At 42.1% G+C, this 27033-nt stretch overlaps 1 protein-coding gene across 1 annotated transcript; it reads left to right on the top strand.

Moving 5' to 3' along the window:
• Window positions 1-2235: 2235 nt before the first annotated feature.
• On the top strand, window positions 2236-26289 carry lima1a (LIM domain and actin binding 1a). Its single transcript, XM_071477448.1, has 11 exons — window positions 2236-2497; window positions 4317-4489; window positions 6082-6124; window positions 11133-11600; window positions 20020-20086; window positions 21803-21897; window positions 23187-23252; window positions 23452-23503; window positions 23926-23990; window positions 24100-24233; window positions 24522-26289. The coding sequence occupies exons 2-11, from the start codon at window positions 4365-4367 to the stop codon at window positions 25591-25593; spliced, it is 2187 nt and encodes a 728-aa protein (XP_071333549.1). The 5' UTR covers window positions 2236-2497; window positions 4317-4364; the 3' UTR covers window positions 25594-26289.
• Window positions 26290-27033: the final 744 nt, after the last annotated feature.

Genomic DNA, 27033 nt, shown 5'->3' with positions numbered 1-27033 from the left:
TCTGAACTCTGAAACAGGTTTCTGTGCCTATAAATACGACTCCTCGTTTCTCTTTCCTACTGACCCACTGAGTCTCACACTGCTGCTGATCTACACTCATGATTTCGTATCTGAGATTGAGCCTGATGAGTGTGTCTCTCCTTGCACTATGACATTTGAGTATCTGTGTAGATGATTGTCTGTGCCTATAGAGTCTGAGTGGCACGTACATAGCCGGGTCATATGGGACAGAGCAGGGTTTGGTGTCGTTGTATACAGACAACAATAGGGCTGCCACTGACTATTGATTATTATTCAACAATGCTTAAAAACTATGATCAAAAATCGCTGGCGATTAAATTTCTGTCGATCGACTAATTGATTAATGGAGTAGAGATTTCCTGAAAGTGAGACTGGATATCTGACACCACTCCTCTACGCTCCCATCTCACTGTTTATCTGCCAAACAGGAAGTGAAATAAAAACTTGAGGTCAGTTCAGGTTCTGACTGCTGTTCATACTGCAAGTGAAAATAAAACCAACTTCAGCCTTTACCTTGAAATTCTCAGGAATCCTGACTGTAGTTGTCGGGAATTTCTAGGATGCGATGAGGCCAGCCCCTCTCTACAGCCAAAGAACCACAGCCATCATCATGTGTTTGGGATTAGACCGACTCACTGTGAGAGACGTGACACTGGTGGATCTGAAAGTCTTTAGTGCCACTGCAAAGCTGGAGGCTAATTATCCCAGAGGGCCTCAGTGAACAACCTCAGACATCAAACATGGAGAATGGAGGATTTGCTCAGTCAACATGCAGAATAGAAACTGTGTGTAGAGCAGAAGCTACTGAAAAATTCATCATCTTGATAAACATTGAAGTAATTTTTCAAGGGAAAAAAAATTATGGTTTAAGCTTCTCACATGTAGGAATTTGCTGGTTTCACGTCTCGAATTGTAGTAATTTAAAGTGGGTGAAATAAACAAGACAAAGACAAATTTAAACCAGCGTAAAATGACAAATAACCTCAGACCAGCCTTTATTCATTACCCTGCATTTATACAATATGGACGAGGGTCGGGTCCATGTTTGATTTAGAGATTATTGCAGGTAATGAGTCAGTTGTTTTGGTGCAGGACTCTGGTTTGTATATTAGACATCTGTCCAGGGTCCAGTTGTATTTGCAGATATTTGTAGGTGGATGTGTGGATCAGGTTGCAGAAGCAGGTTGCAAGCAGCGATAATCAATATTTTTGTATCAGCATTGGATCAGTTGACGACTAATATGTGGAGAATGTTCCTCATGGTGGTTAAGATACAGAAACTTGTCAGCAGACTCTGTGATGGGAAGTGCTTTAGCGTCTTTAGCAGATTTAAAAATACATTACAGTCATTTTGTTGGTTTAATGATTGTAAGAGTTTTGTTAGGGTTTATTTTTATTGAACTTCTGGAAAAACACAAGGAAAACTTTATTTTACCAAAACCCTGTTATAATGAATCACAATGCAACTTACAGTTTTCATCAGTAATTGTAACTGATTATTGTCTGGCAGCAACAATTCATCTGAACTGATGAATTGTTGAGATCATAAAATGTCAGTAAATAGTGAAAAAATGATGAACTCAAGGTGACGTCTTTAAACTTCTCAGTTTGTCTGACCAACCTAAACTCAAAGATCCTGAGTTCACACTGACATAAACTGAAACAGGAAGTTTCCTCACTCAGAGAAACCAATAAGACAATGTTTGGTATTTTTGCTTGAAAAAGGATTAAAATGATTCACTGATTATTAGTTATTGGTAGATAATTTTCTGTCAGTAGACTGTTCAAATAATCAACTAATCCTTTATGCTCTAATAGTAATGATGATAATAATAATGATAATAATAATAATAATGGGGGGGCACTGGCTGTGTGACTGGGCCATGTCATGTGAAAGTAAGAAAGAAAGACTTCACAGGTTTTAGGTTAATTTCTCTTTGTGTCATTAAGGAAAAAAACTTTATCTTTAAGCAACACACCCTCCTCCTCTCTCTGCCCCCCCTTTATTTCAGTGGAGTCAGTCAGGATCATGAATGAGTCACATCCTCTAAACCTTCGACCTTGTGAGAAAGTGGGCAGCCAGGAGGCTGCAATTCACTCAGTTTCCAGGAATTCACGGTGGGGATCCCCCCCCCTCCCTCCTTCCTCCCCCACCCCCCTCCCTCCTCCCCTCTGCCATGTTGTTCAACGCGGTGCTCACACCAGCTTTACCACAGGTCGGCTTGTAGTGAGACTGAGCCCAGCGGTTCTGCTGATTGGACAAGGGAGGGAAAGCTTGTACCTGCCAGGTGGAGGTGAATGCTGCTGCACTATTGGCTGAGAGGAGTTAAATGTGAGCAGTGAGACTCCTCCCACTTCCCTGTCCACTCAAAAGCACTGGTGGAAGCAGACGAGGAGTAAAAAGAGAAGGAAATATGCAAGTAGTGCAGCTGTGAAGCAGACAGACGTCAGGGAATAAAACAGCAGAGAGTCACAGGTAGGTGGTGTTGTTGTGAATCCGTTGTTGCTGTCGCTTCATTCTCCTTTTATTTTGACTCGCTGATGTTAGAAAAGTGAGGTTAAGCTGTTTGAAACTTGAACCCTGTTCACTGTGTGTTTCTTTGAAGTTTGAAGGCGAGCAGCCAGGCCTGCTCTGCTTCTTTGAGCCTCATTGTTTGATGATGGTGTGGATGAAGCTCAGCTTTGCATGTGCTGCACCGGTTTTACATGCTGCTTTGTTTGCAATGTGAACCCGGTGACGGAGGCGATGGTGCTGCTCTGGACAGAGTCGCTATCAGATGATTGTGATGCTGATAATGTGACTGACTGTGCCTCTTGTAGCTGAAACGATTAGTCACATAATCGGTTGGATGATCGACAGAAAAAGAATCAGTTTGATTAATATTTAAAGTCATTTATCAAGTAGAAACTCAGATGTGAGTGTCTGCTGCTTTTCTGTGTTTTTTTTTCTGTGTCATTGTAAACTGAGGTTCTCTCAGAGGTTTGGACTGTTGGTCTGACAAAACACAACAAAATTTTATCACAAAACGTATCAAGCTGAGCATTTTCACTGCTCCGTTTCAGCCCAAATCATCAGATAAGAAGCTTATCTTGGTTGGAGAGCAGCACTTCTCACATTCTTATGGTTGTAGAAATGAATGAGCCACTATTACAGGAAATTGGCAACATCCCTGAATATGTGATCATTGATTAGTCACCTTTCAAGCTATAAAGTAAAGCAAGGAAATTTAAGATCTCTGGGTTTGTTGTTCAGACAAAACAAGCTTTGTGAAGACGCCAGATTTTGATGCATTTTCTTTTCTTACTATTTTCTGATGTTTTGAATCCCTGCCAATGAATCAGTTAATTGGCAAAATAATAAATACACTAATCAACAGTGAAAATATAGTTCCTCTAGTTGTGTATGAGCAGGATTAATGCATCTTTTGGGTGTCAGAATACTACGTCACGGTCTCATTTTGGTTGAGAAAACTTCACACAAAGAAAACTGCATTGTAGGAATTCATGAACTGGTCCTAATCAGGCAATGTCTCACAAAGGCCCACCTGCTGAGTGACGGCGAGCCGATGAGTCGAGACCCCGGAGCCTCCGTCATCATCGGCCTCATTGTTTAATTTCTCCGAAGCGTGTATAACTCACAGATGACAGTTATTTATTGTAAGCTGCTGCATGTGTCTGCTCGCCCTTGGGCTAGAGACTGTGAAGTTGCAGAAGAGGCAGACAGGTAGAGACGTGTGTGTGAGTGTGTGTGTGTGTGTGTGTGTTGTGAAAGTGTGTGTGTGTGTGTATGTGTGTGTACTAGAGGGTTTTTGTGTGATGGATACGTAACAGTTGTCTTATCTGCTGGTCGTCGCCCTGCAGGCTCAGTTAGAGCTGTGTCACACAGGGAACAGATGGTCAATGTGTGTGTGTGTGTGATGTGCTCCATTGACTTTCTGACTCAGACGCCGGGGCCGAGCTGCAGTGGTGACACAGTCAAATGTGTGGTTGGACAAAATATATTGATGTCTGGCTGAGTTTTTGTACTGGTCTAAAAGCCTAACTGGCACCTTTTGAACTAAAGCCAGTTGCACAAAGAGGGTGGGCAGAGTGACAAGGGTGTCATAAAAATTTAAATGCACAGGAAGGGTGTTTCTGCTCCAGCCTGCTGGTGTTAGAGCAGCGGAGCAGCAGAGGAGGAGGAAGCAGAATCAGCAGCACGCCACAGTGCCTGTGCTTTTTTTTGCCTCAGTTCTGTCTCTGTTTGGATAAGCATCGTCCTCCTCTTTGTGTTCGCCTCTCTCTCTCTCTCTCAGAGTTGTGTTCCTGGAAAGCTGACAGACAGATTGATCGCTCAGACAAACATGGCCTCCGTTGCTCCCTTCGGCCGCAGGCAGTGGGCGTCCCAGTCACTGAGGGTCACCGCCAAGGAGCTGTCCATCGTCTCTGCCCGCGGTAAAAACAACGCTATCGCAGAGCGCTTCTCCAAGTAAGTCTGTCCTCACCTCATCTCTCTGTCTCTGGCTGTGACAGCGAGTTTAATAATTTACCAGCAGCCACTCAGCAGATAAGTCACCGTCTCACCCAGTTGTCTCTTCCACTTCTGATCAGAAATGAGGTCACGGGCGTCACTCACAACCTTTTCTCACTGCTCAGCTGTTTCCAGTTTCCTCTTTTTTTTGTAAAAATAGAAAAAAAAAACTGATTATCACACAATCAGCACGAGCAGGTAGTCTGGTTGTGTTTGTATCATCTTGACTGAGTAAAACTGAGCTGAACTCAATATAGAAGCAAACCGCCACCCAGAGCTCACACCTGTACCTGTACAGATGAAAACACAACAAATTGCTGCTGCATTATTGAATGAGAGGGTGGGTTCATGCCGGGATGTTTCCTCTCTGTGTTTCCTCCATCTGACCACTGGGAGTTAGTGCTGTTCTGTGTCTGTGGGTGAGGGATCCACAGACACAGTATGTTCACCTGCACTTACATTAGTGTCTCTCAATAAAGAGTCAGGACAACAGTTTGTGCACATATTAAATAATTCCAAGATAAACATCTGTTATTGTTTTCTCAAGAGTTTTATAGGCTGGAAAACTTCTGAGGCAGCATTTAGATTTCAAACCAGTTAAATGTTTCAGAATATAATGTTACAAACATAGATATACACATCGATTTCACTGATCTCTGCACTGATTAAATTATTTTTAGTGAGACACTAAACTTGGTCTTTAAATAAATAATCACAAACTGGATTAAATGTGCAAAGAAACTTCTGTGTGATTTCTGGTTTTCTTGCTTTTAAAAAGCTCAAAGTGTTTTGTGTAAATCATTGATCACTAATTGACAGAAAATGATAAAGACTGTTTTTGAAAAGCAAATGATTGTTCAATTTTCAATTATCAAATAAAAATAACAAAACTTTGCCAAGATTTCACTTACTGGGTTTTTAAGATAAATTAGAGCAGAAACAATTAGTTCATTAACCGATTAGTCAACTGATGGAAAATTAATCAGCAGCTTTTATGATAATCAGTTAATTGTTTTCAGACTGAAATTCCAAACATTCACTAGTTATCGTCATATCCAATAGTAAAGTGAATATCTTTAGGTTTTGGATAAAACATCTTGTGATATAATAGTTTTGGATATTTTCACTATTTTCTGACATTTTATAGATAAAACAACTGAAAGATGAATTGATAAATTTAGATGATAATTGGCAGATTAATCTCTTAAACCCATTGATCTGGTGGTCATCGGCCGCAACCCTAAAATAAATGAATGTTATGAATAAATAAATGATTTATTCATAACATAATCTTTTCATGAGTCAAGTTTTAAAATGATTGAGAAGCAGAAATGGACAAAACGCTGCCCCCGCTGCGTGGGCTGAGGATTTTCCAGATTTACTGTAACACATGAAATCATCTAAAGTCTCTGGAGAGGAGCAGGGACATTTCACATTAATTTCCTGGGTGTGTATAACGGGGAAGGGCAGCACCAGATTCTTCTGCTTCTTACTTTGTTTTCCATCAGTGTCCTCTCAATCACTGTCCCACCCCTGGTCTCCCCCCTCAGGTATCAGATGGCAGCAGAGGAGGGCAACACAGAGAAGAAGACGGTCAGTATTATATTCACTATGAACTATGTCCTGTCTGCACACACAGATTCACTCCTCCACACTGGTGGATGAAGTATTCAGATCCTGTACTAAAGTAAATGTATTAATACTACAAATCTATATTTCAAGTTTAAAAAAAAGTGAGTAAAATTACTCCTCGGGCAGAATTGCACATTTTAAGGCTGTAAAATTACTATTACTACTGCAGTCAAGTTATTTTTGATTAATCTGCCACTTGTTTTTTGATTAATTGATGAATCATTTTGTCTATAAAATAAAGTAAATAGTGAAAAGTAGGTTAAGTAGTAAATAGTGAAAAATACCCTTCATAATTTCCCACAGATTAAGTTAACGTCTGCAGATTTCTTGTGTTGTTTGACCAGTTTGAACAGTGGAAAAATTTTTAGTTTACTATCATGTGTAAAGAAAAGCTCCAAAACCTCACATGTGAAAAGTTAAAAACAGCAAATATTACACAATTTAGCTTAAAAAAATAATTAAAATGATTGCTACTTGTCAAAAATTATCAAAGTAGTTGCAGGATAATTTTCTGTAAATCAATTAATTGACCAAAAGTTGGACCTCTAACAATTACTGTGCCCCAAAGTCCTGACAGATGCCATTTTTTATATGACAAAATAAAAAAAAAAAGTTTTCTTACTTCTGGGGCCGCATATTAAATATATATTTTAGCGGATTCCTATTATTAATGCATTAAAATCTAATTGATATTTTACTGTAGCTGGTTGAGGTGGAGCTAATTTGAACTGTTATAAAAACTGCTGTGTAGTTCAAAGACCCTGCACAGCCATGTTTTTTTTTTTTTCCACACACTGTGGCTCTAACAGTGTCTCTCTCTCACACACACACACACACACAGACACACACACACACACACACACACACACACACACACACACACACCAGGTTTCCTACCACACCTGTTGATCCACGAGCTTCACAGTGTCAGGCTGGAGAAGCTTTATCTTAGAGACATTAATGTCGAGGTGAGACATCTGGTGTTCAGCACAGAGCAACACACACACACACACACACACACACACACACACAGCAGTGCATCAAGCTCCAGTAAAAGTAGGGGAGCAACAATGGCATCTGCTGTCAGCAGCAGTGGTAACAAGACGCCTCTGTCCCACCTGATCTGTGTCAGGAGGCTTGTTAGTGTCATCTCTGTGGGGATGGGGAACGGGGGGGTTGTGGGGGTGGGGTGGGGTACAATCTCAGGTAGATGTGTTGCTCATTGTAGAGCATGCTGTTGTATTTCCAAACGTTCTCTTTTCATTAGTTGGAGAAAAACTACCTTCAGATAATCCAGCAGAGTCTCCAAGTGTTTATCTTGATTAAGAAGTGGGGGAATTTCCTCTAAAGGAACCTTAATCCAAAAAAATCTCCAAATTTGTCTCAGGGTTTAATATGTTGAGGATGTCATCTCTCAGCCGAGTCACGCCCTCATCTGCTTCTGGTTTATTGGCACAAATTTCATTATTCAATAGAGTAAAAAACCTTTTCGCTGGATTCATCTATCACTTAGACATGGAAATAATAAAAGAATGATTGTTACATTCACTGTATGTTCTTTGGAATCTGTGGCTTTATCGTTTCGTTTTTGTTTAAAACTCAGTTCTTCCTTTTTTTCTGTTAGAAGTTGACATTTTCCTTTTATAGCCACACAACCTGCATGTTTCAATGGATCGCATTGTCAGTTGTTTGGTCCAGACTGAAATATCTTAGTGGATGGATTGCTGTGAAATTTGGTACATTAACATTAAAAGCCCCCAGATGATGAATCCTGATGACTCTGATCTTGGGACTTTTCCTCTTGACTTCTTCATTCAGCTGGGCAGGGCAAATTTTTTTCTAAAGCACATTATCATAAACAAAAGGTCATTCAATCCAGATAGCCAGCCCTGCAGTGTCCTTTTGCAAATTGACAAAGGAGACATTTTCTGCTCACCCAAGGATTAAGAAGTGGTTTTAAAATTTGCTAGCTAGCTTGTAGGTCCTGCACATCGGTCGTGAGTAGACACCTTGAGTACCGACGAATTTTAATGTTAAAATACTCCAATAATTTTTTTAAATTTTTTTTTAACTTATTTGGCAGGCAAGAGATAATGAACAACTAAGACAGGGACACAGGAAAATGTATTTTTCATTTCATGGAAATAAAAGAAGCAGAAGTGAAAAGCATAATAATAAAGCAGTATAAAGTGTATACAGTTAAAAACACAGATTATAAAACGGGGTAATGTCTAATTAAAGTATATATTTGGTTTATGACAATCCAATCAGTCTCAGCTGTGCTTTGTTGTTAGCGCTAATTAGCAAATGTTTGCTAAACTAAGATGGTGAACCCTGGTAAACGTTGTACCTGCTAACTAAACATCACCATGTTAGCACTGTCAGTGTGGGCCAGTGAGCAGGCTAACGTTAGCATTTAGCTCAGGGCGCCACTGTGGCTGTAGACTGTTACATTGTCTGTGGGTTTTTTTTTTATCTCAGCACTTTAATAAGTTAATGAATGTTCTGTAGCGTTTGTTCGTGGCGTCCATCGACCTTTTCAGTGGAGAAAGTAAAGTAGGGAGGAGACGGTAGGGTCAAAGGCGTCACTCTGCTTCAGTCTGTTAAATAAAGGTGTGATGTAGACACCAGCCATGAAGGCTCATCAGAAGATCATTGTTTGTCCTGGTTCAGTCTCTGCAGCTCTTTGTGAGAGTTTTTTATTTCATGTTTTGCTCTGTTCAGGTTTCCAGTTCTCGCTCCCTTTTTACCTTTCTCTCATTTCCTGGACTTATTTTCCCTCTTTCCTTCACTGACCATCTCTGTTTCTGATTTTCTCTCCCTCCGTCCCGCCCCTCACCCCTCGCCCCCTTCACTCCCTCCCTCTCCCTCCCTCTCCCTCTCTCTCTCTCTCTCTCTGCTTCCTCCCCTCCTTCCTTCTCTCTCTCTCTCTGTTGTAGGGGGTGGGCTAGTTACTTCATGCTGCTCTGATCACTTCTCAAGGCGCTCACATCTGGGACAGCTTGTAGCATTTCCAGCCGGCCAGCAGATACACACACGCACACACACACACAGACACACACACACACACAGACACACACACACACACACACACAAAACGCCAACTGGACAAGCCGGGTCATCGCCTCTCTCTCAGGTTTTTAACTCTCTACTTTGACAAAAAGAAGAGTTTCTCCAGCTCTTCTTTTTTTTTGCTTCCTGTTCTGCACCAGCAGATCCAGATCCAGGTTTACAGACGTGCATGCAGAGCAGCTCTTTGTCTTTTGTGCTGTTGTTTCAGTTTTACTTTCTTCACTGTCTTTTCTTCTTCCTCTCCTCCTCCCCCCATAGCTGACAGTGTTGTGGCTTTGCTCGCACCAGTGCTGACGTTCAACACATTTGCAGCCAGTGTTGTATTTTAGTTTTAGTGTGGTTTTATTTTTTTTATTTTTCAAAGCTTCATTTAGCAGCGTGAAGATCACTGAGGAAACTAAAAACAGATTCAAAGAGGGGCAAGCATCACTCAGTGTGCGTCTTCTCCACCAAAGCCTTAGAAATAGTGAGTCATTGTCATAGCTGAAGTGTTGGTGTGTGGCTGCTTGTGTGGCTGGGAGGGATCATCTGCTGCCTTGTCACTACTTTGCTTAAATACTTGCTCATAAACTGTACATCTGCATGATAGACTGTGTAGTTTGGATGTGACCTGATTACTTTAAAAGCAGATAATTTTTGTGATGTGATAAAGGGCTGAACCGTGTGCAGGTAATTTTTGCATTTAATTTTTTACCAGAAAAAAGTATAAAAGTGATGATGAGGTGATTTTGTTGGGGTCTGAACCAAACAAGCATGTTCCCTTACATCAGAGCATCTGTGCGACACCACAATGCTTCATTTATCGTGGTGTGTTACTTCGTTAATATTGTGATTAACTGTTCAGCCCTAATGTGATAGTTGACTGAACATCTTTGGGTTTTATACTGATGATCAGACAAAACAAGCAGTTTGAAGACATCAACCTCATGGATGTTGTGATGGTTATTTTTCACATTTTGTTTCACATTTTATCAGTTAAATTGATTAATCTACTTTTATGTTTACATTTATACTGTATTTAGACACAGACACAAAATCTGTTACAGGTCAGTTTCTGGTGGAGCTACAACCTGAAGATTTAGAGCTGAAACAACAACATGTTGATAATTAATTTCATTTTGTGCTCTTTTTCATCTTTATACATGTTTCAAAAATGGACATAAAATCAATAAGAGGACTTTGTGTTGTGTATCTACAACCTGCAATCAATCAGTTGTTTATAAAATGTTAATTTTCTGTCAATCAATTCATCTCTTCAATCATATTTCAAGCAAAATATCAATCAAGTATCAATATGTTTGAATATTGTCAGTTTTTTTTAACTGTAGCAATTTAATGACTGCACCTTGACTTGAATTTTACAAGATTTTTACATTGATCTGGTATTTTATAAATAAATAATTAATCAGTTTAACTGAAAAAATGATAATCAGAGTAATTAAGGAGATAAGCTCATAGTTGCAGTCCTACATCAGACCTGTGTCCAGTTGTGTTTGCAGATTTACAATCCAGTGTTTGGACAGTTACACATTTTGTGTCCTCTAGGCTCTGAGCCTCAGCTCATTTAATTTGAAGTAAAATAATAGATATTACATTAAAGTGCCACATCTCAGCTTTAGTTTGAGTCGTATCTAGGTGAACAAATGAGTCTTACTCAGGGGGCAGATGTGGACATTTTCAGCAGGAATAAATGAGCTTGAAGCTGAGAGCCACAGACAGGAAGTCAGACAGTATTGAGACACAGTTGGGTTTTGTTGGCAATAAGAAAATTAGAATAATACCAGCTTTATCTTTTAACCAAGCCTGGGAGCCAGGATTAAAATACATTCAGAGTCTCAGACTGAAAAGGATCTTTGTGTAAATAGCCGCTGAGTATTATTCTTATTCTTCTCTGCAGGTTGCGGAGCCTCTGCCCCCGACGCTGCGCAGTGGGAATCTAAGTGTTTTAAAGAAACGCTGGGAACAGCAGCAGCAGCAGCAGCAGCAGCAGCAGCAGCCGTCATCCAGCCACAGAACCCAAGCTCAGGCCACGCCCTACAGCCCCGCCGACCCTCACACCCACATCAGTCAATCAACAGGCCCCAGACCTACACCCAGGCCACAGATCGACACCCAGCTCCTGCAGGACCAGGATACTGAGCTGGAGACACAGGTTCACTCTGAGATCAGTGAATCCACCTCCAAGCAGCTCCAGTCGGCTCAACCCCAGGATCTGACAGACATGGAGGCGAAGCCCAGCAGAGGTTCAGAGGATCAGGAGGGAGCAGCGGCGGCGGCGACTGAAGTGCCTGACTGCGAGAAGCCGAGCGTCCCCCTCAACAGCCTCAAGATGATGTTTGAGAGGGGAGAGAACCTGACCGACAAGGCAAGTCTCCTCTTATCTTCTCTTATCAGTGATGGCGACCAGCAGGGTTTGGAATTTGTCCTCAGGTTTCACCGGACACATGAAGGTTGTAACATTTACTCAAGTACTGTACTTAAGTACAAGTATCATGAATATTTTCATGATACTTTACTTTCCTACTCCACAAGAAACTATAAAGATGTTAATGCATCAGTAATAATATTCCAATAGTGTGTGTGTGTGTGTGTGTGTGTGTGTGTGTGTGTGTGTGTGTGTGTGTGTGTGTGTATGTGTGATACTATAACTCTCTAAAGGACCATTAGGCCCAGCTGGTGCTATTTTAACAACATTTTTCTGGTCATACTTGTGTACTTTTACAAAAGTAAACTCTTGAATGTGAGATTTTTTTCCTCACTGACAGTGGCTTCTATTATTTTGTCCTCCCCTTTTATATCAATGAGCACAGACTAAATAACAAATTCCTCACTACATCCTCCAAAACACAAACTTCCAACACCTTCATGAAGGAGGATCTGTTGCAGGACTGTTGTGTTAGACTGCGTTAGGTTTATTTAGTTGCGGCTAATAAACTACAAACTTAGCGCTGACGGTTTGTGTAGACCGGTTGAAGAATGTTCCTTTTTTTTCTTTGCATGACGTCAGCTGGTCAGCGTTGCTCTAACTTTCACAATATGGAGTCATAAGTTACTGAGCTGTGAGTTCACAGTCCTCAGAGTCTTTAGTTTGTCTCAAACAAAACAAGATCATAATTAGTTTCGGTTTGAGGCAAAAAAAAAGTCTGTTTGTTCTCAGAGGTCAGATCCCTCCAGCACTGTCATGCTATAGTCACATGGTGCAGCCTCACTTCACCATCCTCCACCACACACACACACACACACACACACACACACACACACACACACACACGTGAGCGCACACACACTCAGCTGACTTGCACATCCTGCAACAGGGACTGGCGCTCTGCTTCATGCTCCCCGGGGGCAACTAATTGTTACTTGTGGAGCATAAAAGTGGAGGCATTTAACGTCCAGTCATGCATTTCCTCCAGGCGTGTGAAATGTAAAGTGCTCATGCTCAAGGTGTGACATGTTAACAACGGCCGGGCTGTGCCTCCTCCACACAGAGCGCCCGTTCATGACAGGAAGAGAACATTACAAGTAATCATGAGGCTTTGTAAATGATACTGATAACATACAGCCAAACACTACTGACCCAGAATCAGCCTGACTGCAGCTTTTGTAGCCTCCAGTTCACTTCACATGTTACATGTATTTGGTGCTATTTTTGCCCACAGCAGCATATTGTGCAACAAAGCTGCTGTGATCAATATTTCTGTATTGAAAGGTCTCGAATTACCCCCCGACTCTGCAGCTCCTCGCAGGTCTTCAGTGCATTTTAGCATATTTCAGCTCATTGTTTTGGTTTTTCTGTTTTTTATTTTTTGACCCACTGTCACTGCTCCTATAGCGTCGTTTTCAGCTGCAGCAGGCAGCAGTTTCCAGCGAAAAAGATCTAAAGAGCCACTTTATGTGACCTGCTCGGCAGCAACCAGCAGACAGACACAGTTAGAGAGCAGCTGGTGAACAGTGGAGCCTGTAGCAGCTAAAGAGACAGATGTTTCCCTCAAGAGCTGGTGGAGACCAAAAACAGAGCTACAAGAAGGTGAATACTAGGGTAAATTATTCATGTTTCATAAATGCTGGATATGTAACTAGGTAACTGTTTTCTCACATAGTCAACACTTTCACTTAAAAGGTGATAATATTATGTCAAATCAGTTATTTGTATCGTTCCAAATCACAACAGAATCTCAAGGCACTTTTTAAATACAGCAGATCTAGCTCGTACTCCTTATATTATTTACAAAGACCCAACAGTTCCCACCATGACCTGTCACTTGGCGAGAGCGGCGCATCTGCCTCGACATACGTCAATGTTGTGTTTACAACTTGTTTGTGTTGCCTCCGAGTGGCCAGAAAAATCTATTATTGCAGATTAAAGTCACTGGTTCAGAACTAAATTTAGTTCCTCAAAGGTCTTAAGCTTTAAACCTTTAAAAGTGGATTCATATGAGTGCTGGGTTTCATTAGAAGGTCTGTCAGTAATCTTTATTTTTATTGACAACAACATCCCAGCCTCGCTGCCCTGCGGGGCTCAGATCAGGACCCATTCAGTCCCACTGAAGATGAAAAATGTTTACTCATCTTAACAGTTGATACTGTGGCAGTGTTGTGTTTCCAGCTTGTTTCTTCTGCCCCCAAGTGGCCAAAAAACAGATCAGTAACTGCAGCTTTAGATCTGATCTTCTCACAGCTTTTAGTCTTGTGAAGGGAGTAAATGCAAAGCAAATGTGAAAGCAAACAACTTCTCTTTGATTTTCATTTTCTGTTCTGTTTGTCTGAATGTGTGAGCTGTGGATCTGAGCTGCCTCATTAGAGCAGACAGCTCCTCCGCTCACACTCCACTAACTCGGAGCCAACCCCCCAGGCGAACAGCCACTCCTTAGAGTTTCTGCTCATCCATCACAGTAAACATTTTATCTTATGAGCAGGAATGTGCTGTGTTTTTTTTTTTTTCCTGTTAAGTCTTCCAGAGAAACAGGATCAGCCATTATCCATCTAATCATGTGTTGATGTTTTGAAAGGATAAGGATGATGTTATTCTATATTTTCTTTCTGTCAACAAATCCCCGCTCTGTGGATCTCTGTGTAAATCTTTCATTTTTTAGAAACGCTCATCAGTGTCCTGGAACAGAAAGGCTTCTTAAAGGAACAGTCTGACAGTTTGGGAAACTTGCTCATTCACTTTCTTGCTGAGTGTTAGATGAGAGGATGTCCGAACAGAATGGGATTGATATTTTCATTTTTTCCAGTGCTGTAGGAGTAAAGGGCCCCTCCCAGAGGACATGCTAAATAATTAGCATTCATATGTGCAAGTGTTTTAAAGAACCATATTTATTCTTCCACCTGAATTCTCTCCAGGGTACAGCAGATCTACTTTTCCCCACTGTACTTTACTTTGAGTCTACTTCATATACGTCATCCTGCTGCAGTAAATACTCGATACTAGAGTAGTAAAAGTATTAATCCTCCTTACAAAAGCTACAGAGGCTACATGTTTAGAAGATTGCCGACCTTTTTTGAAAGATGAAACTATACATTTGTGACTTTTTTTAACATCTTCAGCACAATAGTCTTTTGACAATAATGCAGCTCTATAGCACAGAGGAATTAGATATATTGTTGTCAGGACAAATTCTTTGTTGGTTTTCATGAGATTTCTTGAGAATAAGAAAATGTATCATATCACCAGATTTATCCTTTAAACCTCAGATAGTTTTTGTTGAGATTTCATGAGATCCAGCACCAGCAAAGGAGCGGTTCCTGGCAGAAAAGCGTCACGTAGTCAGAAAACATTGAAATGTGCTGTTCTGACAAAGATTTTGTTTTCCCAACACCACTTGCAACTCAACCCTGACCTCCTGTGTGGGCTTTTAAAAAGTGAGATCAAGCAACTCTCTGGGGAGCTGGAGGGGTTGGAGAGTCTTTTACTGCATGTTGCATAGTTTTCTCACCAAAGGAGGAATTGTTTGGGGAAATCCTTGAGCAGTAAAACAGGATCTATACAGTCCTGCAGACACAGTGTCCAGGGATTTATACAATAGCCTCCACTGTAAAGATGAAGCTGGGCCGTCTGCTTCCCTTTGTCCAGCTCCGCTTCACGGGGCAGATGATGTAATGGTGCAGGCTGGCGGGCTCATGACTGCAGACAGCTGATGTGACCATCTCCCCTAAGGCGTTACCCCCCCCCTCATCAATCATCCCTGTTGTCCACTTTCCCCTCCGTCCAGCTCTTCCCTGTTTTCTCTCTCAACTCTCCCTCCTTCTCCAGCACATCATCAGAAACCTCAACCTCCACTTCTGATTGCATGGTAGCAGCGCGGCTTTAGGGACTGTGTCATGGTTCAGACTGAAATATCTCAACAACTTTTGGATGGATCACCATGAAATTTTCTACAGACATTTACAGTGTCCAGACGGAGACGACTTATGACTAACTTTTCCCCTCAGCAACATCGTGAGGTCAACATCTATGATTATATAGTGCTCTCTCTTTGATTCTCCATGATAATTGTGTTTGCATGATTATGTAAAGAAGCCCATTAAAAAACTCTCAATAGAAGAAAAACAAGTTCAACATCTATAGTGTTGAGTAGAATATCTCAACTCCTATTGGCTGGATTAACATGATATTTGTTTTTATGACTAAATTTACATCAAACTGGATACTGTGTGTCTCTACGTCAGTGTGCCAACCATTTTTCAAACCCTTTCCTGAGACGGGGCAAAATGAAATGGGTTAATGAAGAAAAAGTAGTAATTACATAATAAATAAATAAATACACAAGTCACTTCGAAACCCATTTCCTTCCAGTGCAGAGTAAAGACACACACATCTACCACAGTGGAGAAAAATAAGTGGATAATAAATTATAATTGATAATAAAAAAGAGGTCAACACGTTGCCAGTGTGTAGCTTTGTCCTGCACATCTTCTTGTTGATTTCCAGCCTTTATCAAATTAATAACCTTCTCCAACCCCCCCTCCCACCCACACAGCCCAGCCCTGCTCAGCCCCACCTATCCTCCCTCCTTCCCTCCCCCTGTCAGCCCCCCTTGCACCAGCTGCTCCTCCACCTCCTCCTGCCCCAAATGACTCCACCCCGTATGCCTGCCGCTTTATTCTAAAGCCGGGGCAAAAAAAAAAAGCCCGTCACCCCTCCTTACCCCAGTGTTACAGATGGGTGGTGGAGGGGGGTCCGTTACCCATCCGTAACACCATGACACACTTTGCCCCCGCTCCTGCCATCATCCCCACCTTCATCCGGCCACACCCCCCTTTTGAACAGCCCCCCCAGGAACACCTGCTCCCTGTCGCCTTTCCTACTCCCACCCAGTCTACCCCCCCCCCCCCCCCCCCCCCCCCCCCCCTCCCAAAAGCATCTCCAGAGACCCTTCCCCACATCTCCCCTGCCATAAGCCAGATTGGGCTGCTCTGCTCAGTCTGCGCCTCTCTCTGCTGGTGTGAAGTCCTGTCACTGCTGGATTCAGTCACACCGTCAAACTCCACCTCAGACCTGGCTTCACCTCCGTTTCTCTGCCGACTCTTCGTCCCTTGTGGCCTTTTCTGTCTTCACGGGAGGTAGCTATGGTGTTTTCATTTATGCGTGTTTCTTGCTTTCTTTGTTTGGCCCCGGCTTCTTTTCCCTGAGACACTGTCTGCTTTGACTTTCTCTGTCTGTCTGTGTTCACTGCTCTGTTGGAAGAGGATGTTTTCACTGCAGCTGAAAGAGGCCTTTTAGACGACACGGCTGCAAAGTCTCTAATGAAAACAGCTCCTCAGAGTCCACTTCATGGTCTGACTTTATCACTGGCTCCTTTCAGCTGCGTCAGCATCACTGTGTGGCTCCGGCTGGGTATATTACAGTGTTTAAACTCATGCTGTAGGTGCCTTCCTCCTCTGTCTTTGTGTTGGTAAGAACAGGGTATCGTCTTCGTGTGTGTGTGTGTGTGTGTGTGTGTGTGTGTGTGTGTGTGTGTGTGTGTGGTGGGTTCAGGGATGGGGTGGGGTCATGAGGGGAACTACAAGTCAGTCTGTCGGTCTGAATGAGAGCTTTAATAGTATCAGGATTAGCAGCAGATTCTTTGTCTGGCCCGCGGATCCAGCCTCCTGAGACCCAGTCTGTCCCCGCCTGCTTGTTTACATCCCACTGACCCCCACATGTTTGCACCCCCTCCCCATTTACACACACATGCAACCCCCCCCGCCCCCTCCCTCCCTTACAGAGCTGCACCTCCAGTCTGTGGAAGATAATCCACCCTTGGGGCTGAATCCATTATGATGATGATGATGATGGTGATGATGATGATGGTGATGATGGTGTGTTCTGTTGTGATTTGTGTCTAAAGCCTGACAGGAGCTCACTTACAGTCCGACTGTTCATTAGTGTTCCTGCCTCCAGTTCCCGTACATGTGTTTTATTTCTGATTACATGCTGTTATGTTTCACTCACTCCTGACTCAGACTCTCTTTGGCACCGACCCGCCCTCACATGACATCATCTGTAGGATTTAACCCTCAACAGACCCCCCCCTCATTTTTATGCACAAGCCTGAATATACACTAATGCACCCTTGTGATTACAGTCATAATCCTGGTCTGGTTTGAAAGGTTACTCTTTAAATTTTATTTCCAAAAAGTCAGACTGTGTAGAAGAGATGCTGACCCAAAGTTACAAATGTAATATTTTTTTAAATTTTTTTTTTTACTTCACCTGCTTTCTGGGGCATAAAAACGAGAATGTAAGGCCTGTAGTTGTGATATGACGTTGCTGAAATGATCCGCACAGATAGAATCAGGAATCTAAAAGCTTTCAAACACAGTAATGTGTCAAGATTGTGTGAAGACTGAGACCAAAACGTGGCTAAAGTCACACTACAGGGGCCAAGGTGTCCACAGGTGGAACAGTGTTTAAAGGGTTAATAATTACTGATGTTTGATGTTGGTTCCAAGTTAAGCACCTGAAAGGTTTAAACTCTGCTACATTAAACTAAACAGAGCTACTACCTGTAGTAGAAAATAATGTGTACCTAAAAGAAAAACTGTATATACAGTTTTGAGATACTTGAACTTTACTGCACTGTTTCTGTTTTACGGTTCTTTATAGTTTTCTCCTGCAGCTTGTCTCAATATTGTGAGTTTTGTAATGTAACCACACTAGATTTATTCTGCTGTTGTGACTTTGCAGATTAAACCTTCACACACAAAAACCTCATGATCACATTAACTCTTAAACATCCCCACAGTGTGTTAAACAGTCATTAACCAGCTATCATAATGTAATCATTACAAAATAACTGATAATAAATAATTTAACTTTTAAGTTTTGATACTTATGTAAGTTTTGCTGCAAATACGTCTCTACTTTTAGTAGTTTTACATGTAAATGTACTCAATAGTATTTATTTGCACTGTTGCCATTTTTACTGAGGGTCTGAATACTGAATACTTCTACCACTGTGTAGCACCAGTGTGGCTTCGTGTTAAAGCTTTAAAGTCACATATTTTCCACTTTTTAAATTAGAAGTTGAATAAATAAGTAGTGAAACAACCCTTGTTGAATTCAGTGCCCTCAGGGGTTTGCTTCTCACTTGCTTCTCACTCGGTGTGGTAATGATTAGATGCTGATTCTTTCTAGCGAAGGTGTACAGGCTGTAAAAGCACAAAAACAGAGTGCTGTTTGTGGTTTGAAAACATGACACTGTCTAATGTGTGTTGAGAGACTTGTACAGCGCTGAGCCATGATTCACTGAACACTGACTTGTCTGAACCGTACCTGTTGATTTTCAGTGCGTAACACCTGCAGAACCTCAGCTCTGTTTTCTGTTGTGAAATCTTTCCTTGCTGAAGCCTGCAGACGCTCTGAGCCGACGCTGAGTCTGACACAGACGCAGAATGAAAACCACACATGTGAGGATTTTATTTTTAAATCTATTGAACAGGAGCCACGATGAAGGCGAGTCGCTTGTGGCTAAAGGCTAAATGTGTCGAGGCGTCATAGTCACCGTCTGACCTGTTGTGTAATCTGTACCTGAAGTGACTCAGTGCAACGATCGGCATGACTGTCAGTGGGAGTGGTTTGACTGCTGCAGGGGAGTTGAGACTTGTCAGCTGCAGTGACTTCACATCAACATCAGACATATCGATATAAGATATTCAAGTTTCCCTTTTATGGTGAGGAGCTCTCAGGCTGCGCCCGTCGTGTATAGAAAGAACAGTGGAGCTCTACTTCTGTAGGAAGTGGTCACACACAGCTGAGGTCGAAGAAGGTTCAAGAAGAGATCGTGGTTGAGTTATTAAATGTTCATAGTTCACAGGTTCATAAACAGAAGGTCTGAAAACCACAACACAGAAACGATCAGTTTGTTTTCCGGCTGGCGGCTGTGGACAGACGGGGTGTCTGTCTCAGACTCCGTGTCTCTGAGCTCATAAGGGGATTAAAGTGGTTTGGACTGAACGAACGAACACACACACACACACACACACACACACACACACACACCACTCTAGCTCTTGTCTGTGCATTTTGTTCATCCCTCTACACTTTGATCATCCTGATGGACACTAGAGCTTCCAGCCTGTTTGCTCCACTGGCTGAAACATGTGAGCATCAAATGGCTGAGTGTGTGTGTGTGTGTGTGTGTGTGTGTGTGTGTGTGTTTGAAAAGGCCATACAGGACACAATGAAGCTGTTTTGTGCTTTGACTTCTGTTTTATTGCCTTGTGTGTGTTTATTTTCTACAGCCCTGACTGTTCTGTGTGTTTGTGTGTGTGTATGTGTGTGTGTGTGTTTTTTGCAGGTGTCCAGAGAGCAGACGGGCAGAGGCAACAGTGGTAACACTGCCAACATGGACCAGCTACTAGGAGGTACACCTATACGTATATGCTTTTAATTAGTGAGATGGATTTAAGGGATGTTTGGCACTTAAGAAAAGTTCAGTACAAATAGAATAGGGTTTATTGTTAACCACCAGGGCGCCCCGTGACTCTGTCTCTTTAAATCATTTTAATGTGAAAGAAAGGGTTAAACTACAAGTGTCTGGTATTTCCAACAAAATTTCTCCTGAGTGGAAACACCTTTGGAAACAGCACTAAAACCACCATGTATGGTTAAAGTTTACTTGCTAATGGTGCACATGGGTATATTAAACAAGAGAACAGTAATGTACAATGTAATTTAGTATCTGTTAAACCTTTGAATATTTCTGTTCTTTCGCTTTAAAGCTGCTCTAATCAATTTTTTTTGTATTAACAATGAATGAAATCACTTAACAGCTGAAGAGACGGATTCTTTTCTCAGGAGTTGGATGTAAATGAGTGAACGCTAATGTTGCTCTGTATCTGCTGGGTGTGTAAACATGCAACTGTTTTCTAACACCTTCACTGTATCAACTTTAAAAGGTGATAATATGTCAATTTTAATAACTAAAATATACATAAGCTTATGTTTTACAACAGACTTTTGTTTTTAATCGATTTTCAGTTTGTTTTATTTATTAATATTATTTGTTAAAATGGCAAAGAGCAACATTATCAGTCATTTGGAGTCATGTTTCTGATCACCTGATGAATCTTAAGTCCAGTCTTCACTTTCTTTTAGCTCAGATTTTGGTCTCCACCAACTCCTGAGGGAATTATCTGGTTCTTTAGCTGCTATAAGCAAAAGGGGGGCGGGGTTTAGGGCTTTTTTTTTTCACTGCACACTGTGGCTATAAACAAAAGTGAACCAAAATAGTGAGTTTGCAAACCAGAAAATCAAAACAATTTGCTGAAAGACACTAAAATGTTCTGTAGAGATCAGATGAACAGAAGAGTAATATTCTTTAGATTTGTCAGTTTGAGCAAATCTTGCATAAACCAGGAGCCTTTTTATTCATTGTTAGAATAAAAATAATGATTATAGCTGCTTTAAATGTAAATGTAAAGATAAATATATGTATGTTTATGCAAGGGGCAAAAACATACACTGCTCTAATGGGCTCAGATTTACAAAACCTTCTGTTTAAGTCACTTCTTCTGCACATCCAGCATTGTTCTCTGGTACTGTTCAATCAGTCACAAACAATGTCCTCCTCTGGATGGACTACATCCTTCCCAGAAATGAAAAGCTCAGAAGTGACGCCACAGGCTGCTGTAAAAACAACTGATCAGCAGACTGCTGCTTCAGAGAGCACAGGAAGAGACAGAGTTTCCCTCCGCTCTGCACACGACTCCTGACCCCGTGTTCCCGTCCACAGCCTGCATGACTAACCAGCACAGTCTGCACTCCGTCTGAACTGGGATGGTTGGGGAAAAAAATAAGTCCTAAACAGGAACGGTTGTGTTGTAACAAAGAATCCATCAGATATTCCCAGAAATTAATGGACTGAAAAAAATACAGATGGTGTAAAAACTAATTTGTGCTGAATTTGGAGTTTTGCAAGTAAAAGCTGAACAAACTGAACCTCAATTGAACCAAAAGCCTGAACACTTTCCTAAAACAAGTATACAGCACTGTGGTCAAGTTTTAATTTATTTCTGCATCACTTTACAATCATTAGTCATAAGGGTCTCAATATCGCGTACGTCTGTGTGTTGTGCCAGATGGAAGTCTTGCAGAGTCCACTCCACTCCGGGACAGGATGGCCCTCTACCAAGCTGCCATCTCCAAACAGGACGTCCCTCCCACCTCAGTCAGTGTGAGTATTTTTTCATTGCCTTTATCATGCGTTTGACAATAGAGAGACAACAGGAAATGAGAGGGGAATGTGATGCAACAAAGGTCACCGGCTGAGCTCGGACCAGGAATGTTGTGGTTCATGCTCAGCGCTCATCATTGCCTCCAGATATTCCACCAGGCAGACTGAAGAGCTACCAGGAATTTAAAAAAGCCAGGTGTAAATGCAACCAAGAGACATTTCAGACCAACACGGGAGGTGGTTTGAGACCTGTTCTAGCCAGACACTGAAAATGTGTAAAGATAAGTAATCTTTACTCCCATAGTGTAACTGCATCAGTAAACACTGTGGAAGTAGCTTCTACAGGGTCTGTCCCATGTGATGAGGGCAGCTCAGGTGACACTGAAATGAAACAGTGTTGTCTGTGCCCTATTAAAACAATCAGCTGCAGTGATCTCAGTACATTTGATCGATCATACAGCAGACACACTGGGCTGAGTGAGGGGAAGCTGTGAATGAGATAAAACTTTTGTCTCGCCCAAAGTTCACAAACAAACTCATGCATGTGTTTGTGTAGTTGAAGGATAGTTGTTAGCCACGACCCTCCAGACTGAACGAGGGCTGATGCTGATTTTCACTTAGCTCAGGAAAACCAAGATGGATTGCAATTATATCTGTGATTTTGCCAACAGAGGCACATGTTGCTAACTGTAAAGTCAAGTTTATTAAATCACATATGGATTTTATCTGAACACGAGACCCCAAAGGTCCCTAACTGGGAACTTTGCATTTCACAGTTAGCGCCTTAAACCTCTAAGCCACCAGGAAACCCTGAGACTTTAAATTCTTAATAAAAAGCCTATAAATGATACCATCTAGTTACATTATGGGAACTGTAGGATCCAGAGTTTTTGTATCTCAAAACCAGACTCGGGACTAAGACTTCAATTTTGACCACAGTGTTATTTTAATTTAGCTACCGCTTTATCTCCAAATCTTTTAGTTTGCCCACTGGTGGGCAATTCCAATCACCGAAATTCCCTATGACCTGAGGAGGTTTGTCAACATTGCACCGCCTCTTTTTCTGGCACCAAAGCTTTCAAGGTGACTGCTTTGTGCATTAGTCAAATCCAATCACCCAAACTAACTCTGGACTGGAGGCGGCCAAGATGAGTGGCGTAAGCTAAGAAGCTCACACAGTCAAATTTTAAAGGATGAAAGTTTGTCAGGTATGAAGGATCATGGTGGGTTTAAGTGTTTTTATATTTTGTCGCTCTAACATCTCGTCTTGTCTCTTGTGTGTCTCTCAGAGTGATCAGCTGGACAGTTTCTGTGGAAAGCAGAAGGAGAACGTCCCTCCGTTTTCTCTGGACATGGTGAGGAATCTGACTTTAACAAAACTGCTTTTACATGCTACACAGCATCGCACCAGTTCATGTGAAGTTGAGGTGTAAATGATTGCAAATGACTCAGTACTCCAGACTTGGAAATATGTGACTGTTTGTGATGAAGAGAAATTTTAAAAATGAGCATGATGGATGTGTTCTTCTCACATCTTCTCTCCTGTTGTTACAGAGCCCAGAGTCTGAACCAAACAGCAGGAAAAGCTTTACTGCAGAGACCACCGGTAATTCACTTTCCATGACTTCATATGCCTCTAGATGATGGGAGTTTTCTCCTGTAATGAGAACTTGGCAATTAAGAGTTCTCATCAGAGGATATTTCAGTGACGTTAACGGAAAAACATTAATTGTGGCAAAATTTAAGCACCTATGCTTGATTGTTTAGTCTGTAAGAGTTCATCACAAACCTCTATCCATATGTGTTCATTTTTTTATCCACTACATAAAGTATGTATAGTACTAATCAATATATTTGTACTTATAATCATTTGATAAGACCAGGAGTCACATTATTATGGATTCCTGAGCAGCTACATGCAGATTTATGTGGAAATACTGCACTTGTATTAAACATGATAACAGCTCCCTCTAGTGTTCAGAACGTGTCACTGCCTTTTCTAACCCTGGTCATTATGTGACCCCACAGGTTCTGGTCCTGGCACCCCAGCGTCCTCGAATCAGAAAGACTCCTCTCAGGCCAAGACTCCCAAAGTAAGTGTCCACAGGAAACCTCCACAGCGCTCACTTTAACACACACATTTATACTTCGTGGGAATGTATGAATTAACTTTTTTTTCTTTTTTTTTTTTTGCGTGTGCAGAGTTTCCGTCTGCCGGTGAGGGAGACCTGTGTGTCGTGTCTGAAGACGGTGTATCCTCTGGAGAGGCTGGTGGCCAACCAGCACGTTTACCACAGCTCCTGCTTCCGCTGCTCGCACTGCAACACCAAACTCAGGTGAGGAGGCAGTACAGCAGCTCCTTTTGTGAATCTCTGAATAAAGACTTGAAGAGCATTAATGTAAAATCATCTCCTGAATGTCTTAATGACAAAAAGATATTATAAAGTTCTATGTCTAGAAAAGGGTCTTCAGAGGAGCAAGATGCCCACTCTAGAAAGAGACTCAAAACAGAGTGTGTTTGTGAAAAAGTAGATATATGTACCTCTGCCTTTTCTGGCTCTCCCTCCTGTGACTTTTTTTCTAGTCTCTAACTGCGTCTCCCTCTTTCGTTCCTCTCCTGGTAGTTTGGCGAACTACGCCTCCCTGCACAACAACGTCTACTGCAAGCCGCACTTCTGCCAGCTCTTCAAGGCCAAGGGCAACTACGACGAGGGCTTCGGCCACCGGCCCCACAAAGAGCTGTGGGAGAGCAAAGGTGAGGGAGGTGAGACGTCGCCACAGTCAAGCACTCAGACCAACCCAAAGATCCAGAGCCCAGTTCCGGCCTCAGACCTGGAAAGCCCCAGCGTGGAGGACTCCCCGCTGGCTAAAGTCAACGTGCTGATGGCCACTATGGAGGCTCTGGGACAGGGATCATCAGAGAAGAGTGACAGACCCACCGAGACCCGCCGGCTGAAAATCTCCTGGCCGCCACGCACAGAGCCGGAGGACAGCCAGAGTGCCGCAACCACCATTGAGGGGGGCTCTGCTGGTAAACCCATCAAAGCCAAGTGGCCACCAGAGGAGGACTCCCCCTCCTCACCCCCCGAACAGGCCAGAGAGATGTCCGGCCTGCGCCGGAGCTCCTCCCTGAAGGAGCGCAGCTTGCCCTTCACACTTGCAGGACAAACCGGAAACACTCCTGCTCCTGAGGCCAGGAAACAGAGTCCACCTCCCCCTGTGGATGACCGGCAGCTCAGCCCTGAACCCTCGAGCATGGAGCTGCAGCACGGCGGCCAGTCGTCAGAGAGCCATACACCCACTGAAGACAGCTGCGTGGACGTTCACACCAGCTCAGGAGAGGAGGAGCAGGAGAGCGAGATGAAGGGTGAAGACATGACAGACCATCATCGCACCAGGGAGGAAGAAGACGCTCCCGGAGAACAACCTGAACCTGAGCAGCAGGAGGAGGAAGAAGAGGAGAAGATGGAGGAGGAAGATGGAGGTGTATTGGAGGAGATGCCAACAGAACCCACGGCCATCTCGTCTCCTGAGGGAGAGGTGGAGGCCAGCCGGTCGTCTCAGGATGTTGGATTCTGGGACAGCGAGGAGGTGGATGATAAAGAGAAGGAGCAGCAGGAGGTCCTGACGGTGGAGGAAATGATCAAACGAAACCGATACTACGAGGACGAAGAAGAGGAGGAGGAGGATGTATAAACCTCTTGGCCAACAAGATGACAGCCATGAACACTTCTGTACATTCCCTTTTTTTTAGACATACTCTTCTTCTTCTCTTCTTAAAAGAGAGCTGCTGCAGTGTCTAGTGTGAACTCTACTGAGCTCTTTCTTCGTGCCTCTTTGAACAGTTTTTTGAAAACATTAAAGCCATTCCTACTACATAGTTTTTACAAGACTGTTGGAGATTGTGTCCCTCCGACATAATTTGTTTTTAAAAGCACAGTATTTAAAATCACGGCCCATTTAATGAATATTTTTTAGAACAGAAATGTCAAAAAGGTTGTGACACATAGAATAGACGTTTTATTTTTGTGTACATGACTGTTATTTTCTATTTTCATTGGAAGCCTTGTAATCTGTTACAAATATGAACTATTATACCAACATGTGGGGAATTCACAGCTAATGTATCTGTTGTCTGTTCTTGTAGTTATGTTTAGAGGACATGCTGAAACGCAACACTTCCTTCTTACCAGTTTTATAAATGGTTTGAACAGTTTCTGTAGAAAATAACTCTGTCACTTTACTTTCAGTTGCCACGTACACAGAAAAAAAAAATACACTTATGTTCTTTTGCTTCCAACTGGATCTGAACAATGTTGTACTGTTGTTTTTAAAACCAGGGGACCAAATATCCTAGATTGCTACTGTTTAAATAAATTGTTATATACTAAATATGTTGTGTGAGTCGTGCCGTGTCAGATGTGGGAATATTTTCATGCACTGCTTAATTTTAAGAAATAGAATAGAGTCATATGGGAGGGATTGGAAAAGTTCCCATGTTAATGAGTTGTGAGATGGTTTTACGGTTGCAGAGTTGGTTGTATGAGGATTAAAATGCTGTGCACCAACAATGTAACACAATATCCTTTAAATTACAGAGTTAAATTAGTTAAAGTTAAATTACATTGAACGAAGGTCCTTGGCTGATGCGAGGCGTCCATATTTGTTTGGTTCTGCGAGAGTCAAGTTGGATATATTGACTCAGAAGTATCTGAGTGTTGCTTGAAAGTTGATGTGAACATTGTGGAGTTCGGTGTTAGGCACACCAGATCTTTTGAGCTGAACGCTAACATCAGTGTTAACATCCTCTGTTGGATTCAACAGGTATTTCGGCTCCTATCTTTCCTGTCTCATCCACTCTTGACGTTTTCTACTGAAAAAGGTGATGGATGTCAGAAAGAAATGCTTCAGAACATTGATTTACTTACAGGGCTGACAACACAGAAAAACCTAGTTGAAAAAAACAGAACACAATGTCTTCATATAATAACATTTCTGTACAACATGCTGCATTAGTGATAACTAATTAAGTAACCAGTGACAAAACTACGAGTCTACACTCATGCTAGCAGCTCTGTGAAGTTGTATTTAGCAAGAGTTGTGCTTTGAATAAAAAGCTAACATTATGTTTAACAG

The sequence above is a fragment of the Trachinotus anak genome, unplaced genomic scaffold, assembly GCF_046630095.1.
Source record: "Trachinotus anak isolate AG129_WGS33_773 ecotype Australia unplaced genomic scaffold, CSIRO_AGI_Tana_v1 ptg000004l, whole genome shotgun sequence".
NCBI lineage: Eukaryota > Metazoa > Chordata > Actinopteri > Carangiformes > Carangidae > Trachinotus > Trachinotus anak.
Note: the sequence above shows the minus strand (reverse complement) of the source record. Positions and strands in the feature narration are given on the sequence as shown.

Excerpts from the sequence above, each read along its gene's own strand:
- lima1a (XM_071477448.1), top strand. The coding sequence starts at position 4,365 with ATGGCCTCCGTTGCTCCCTTCGGCCGCAGGCAGTGGGCGTCCCAGTCA. Across the intron at positions 11,601-20,019 it reads GAGAGAACCTGACCGACAAG|GTGTCCAGAGAGCAGACGGG; the intron begins GCAAGTCTCCTC and ends TGTTTTTTGCAG. Across the intron at positions 23,504-23,925 it reads CTTTACTGCAGAGACCACCG|GTTCTGGTCCTGGCACCCCA; the intron begins GTAATTCACTTT and ends GTGACCCCACAG.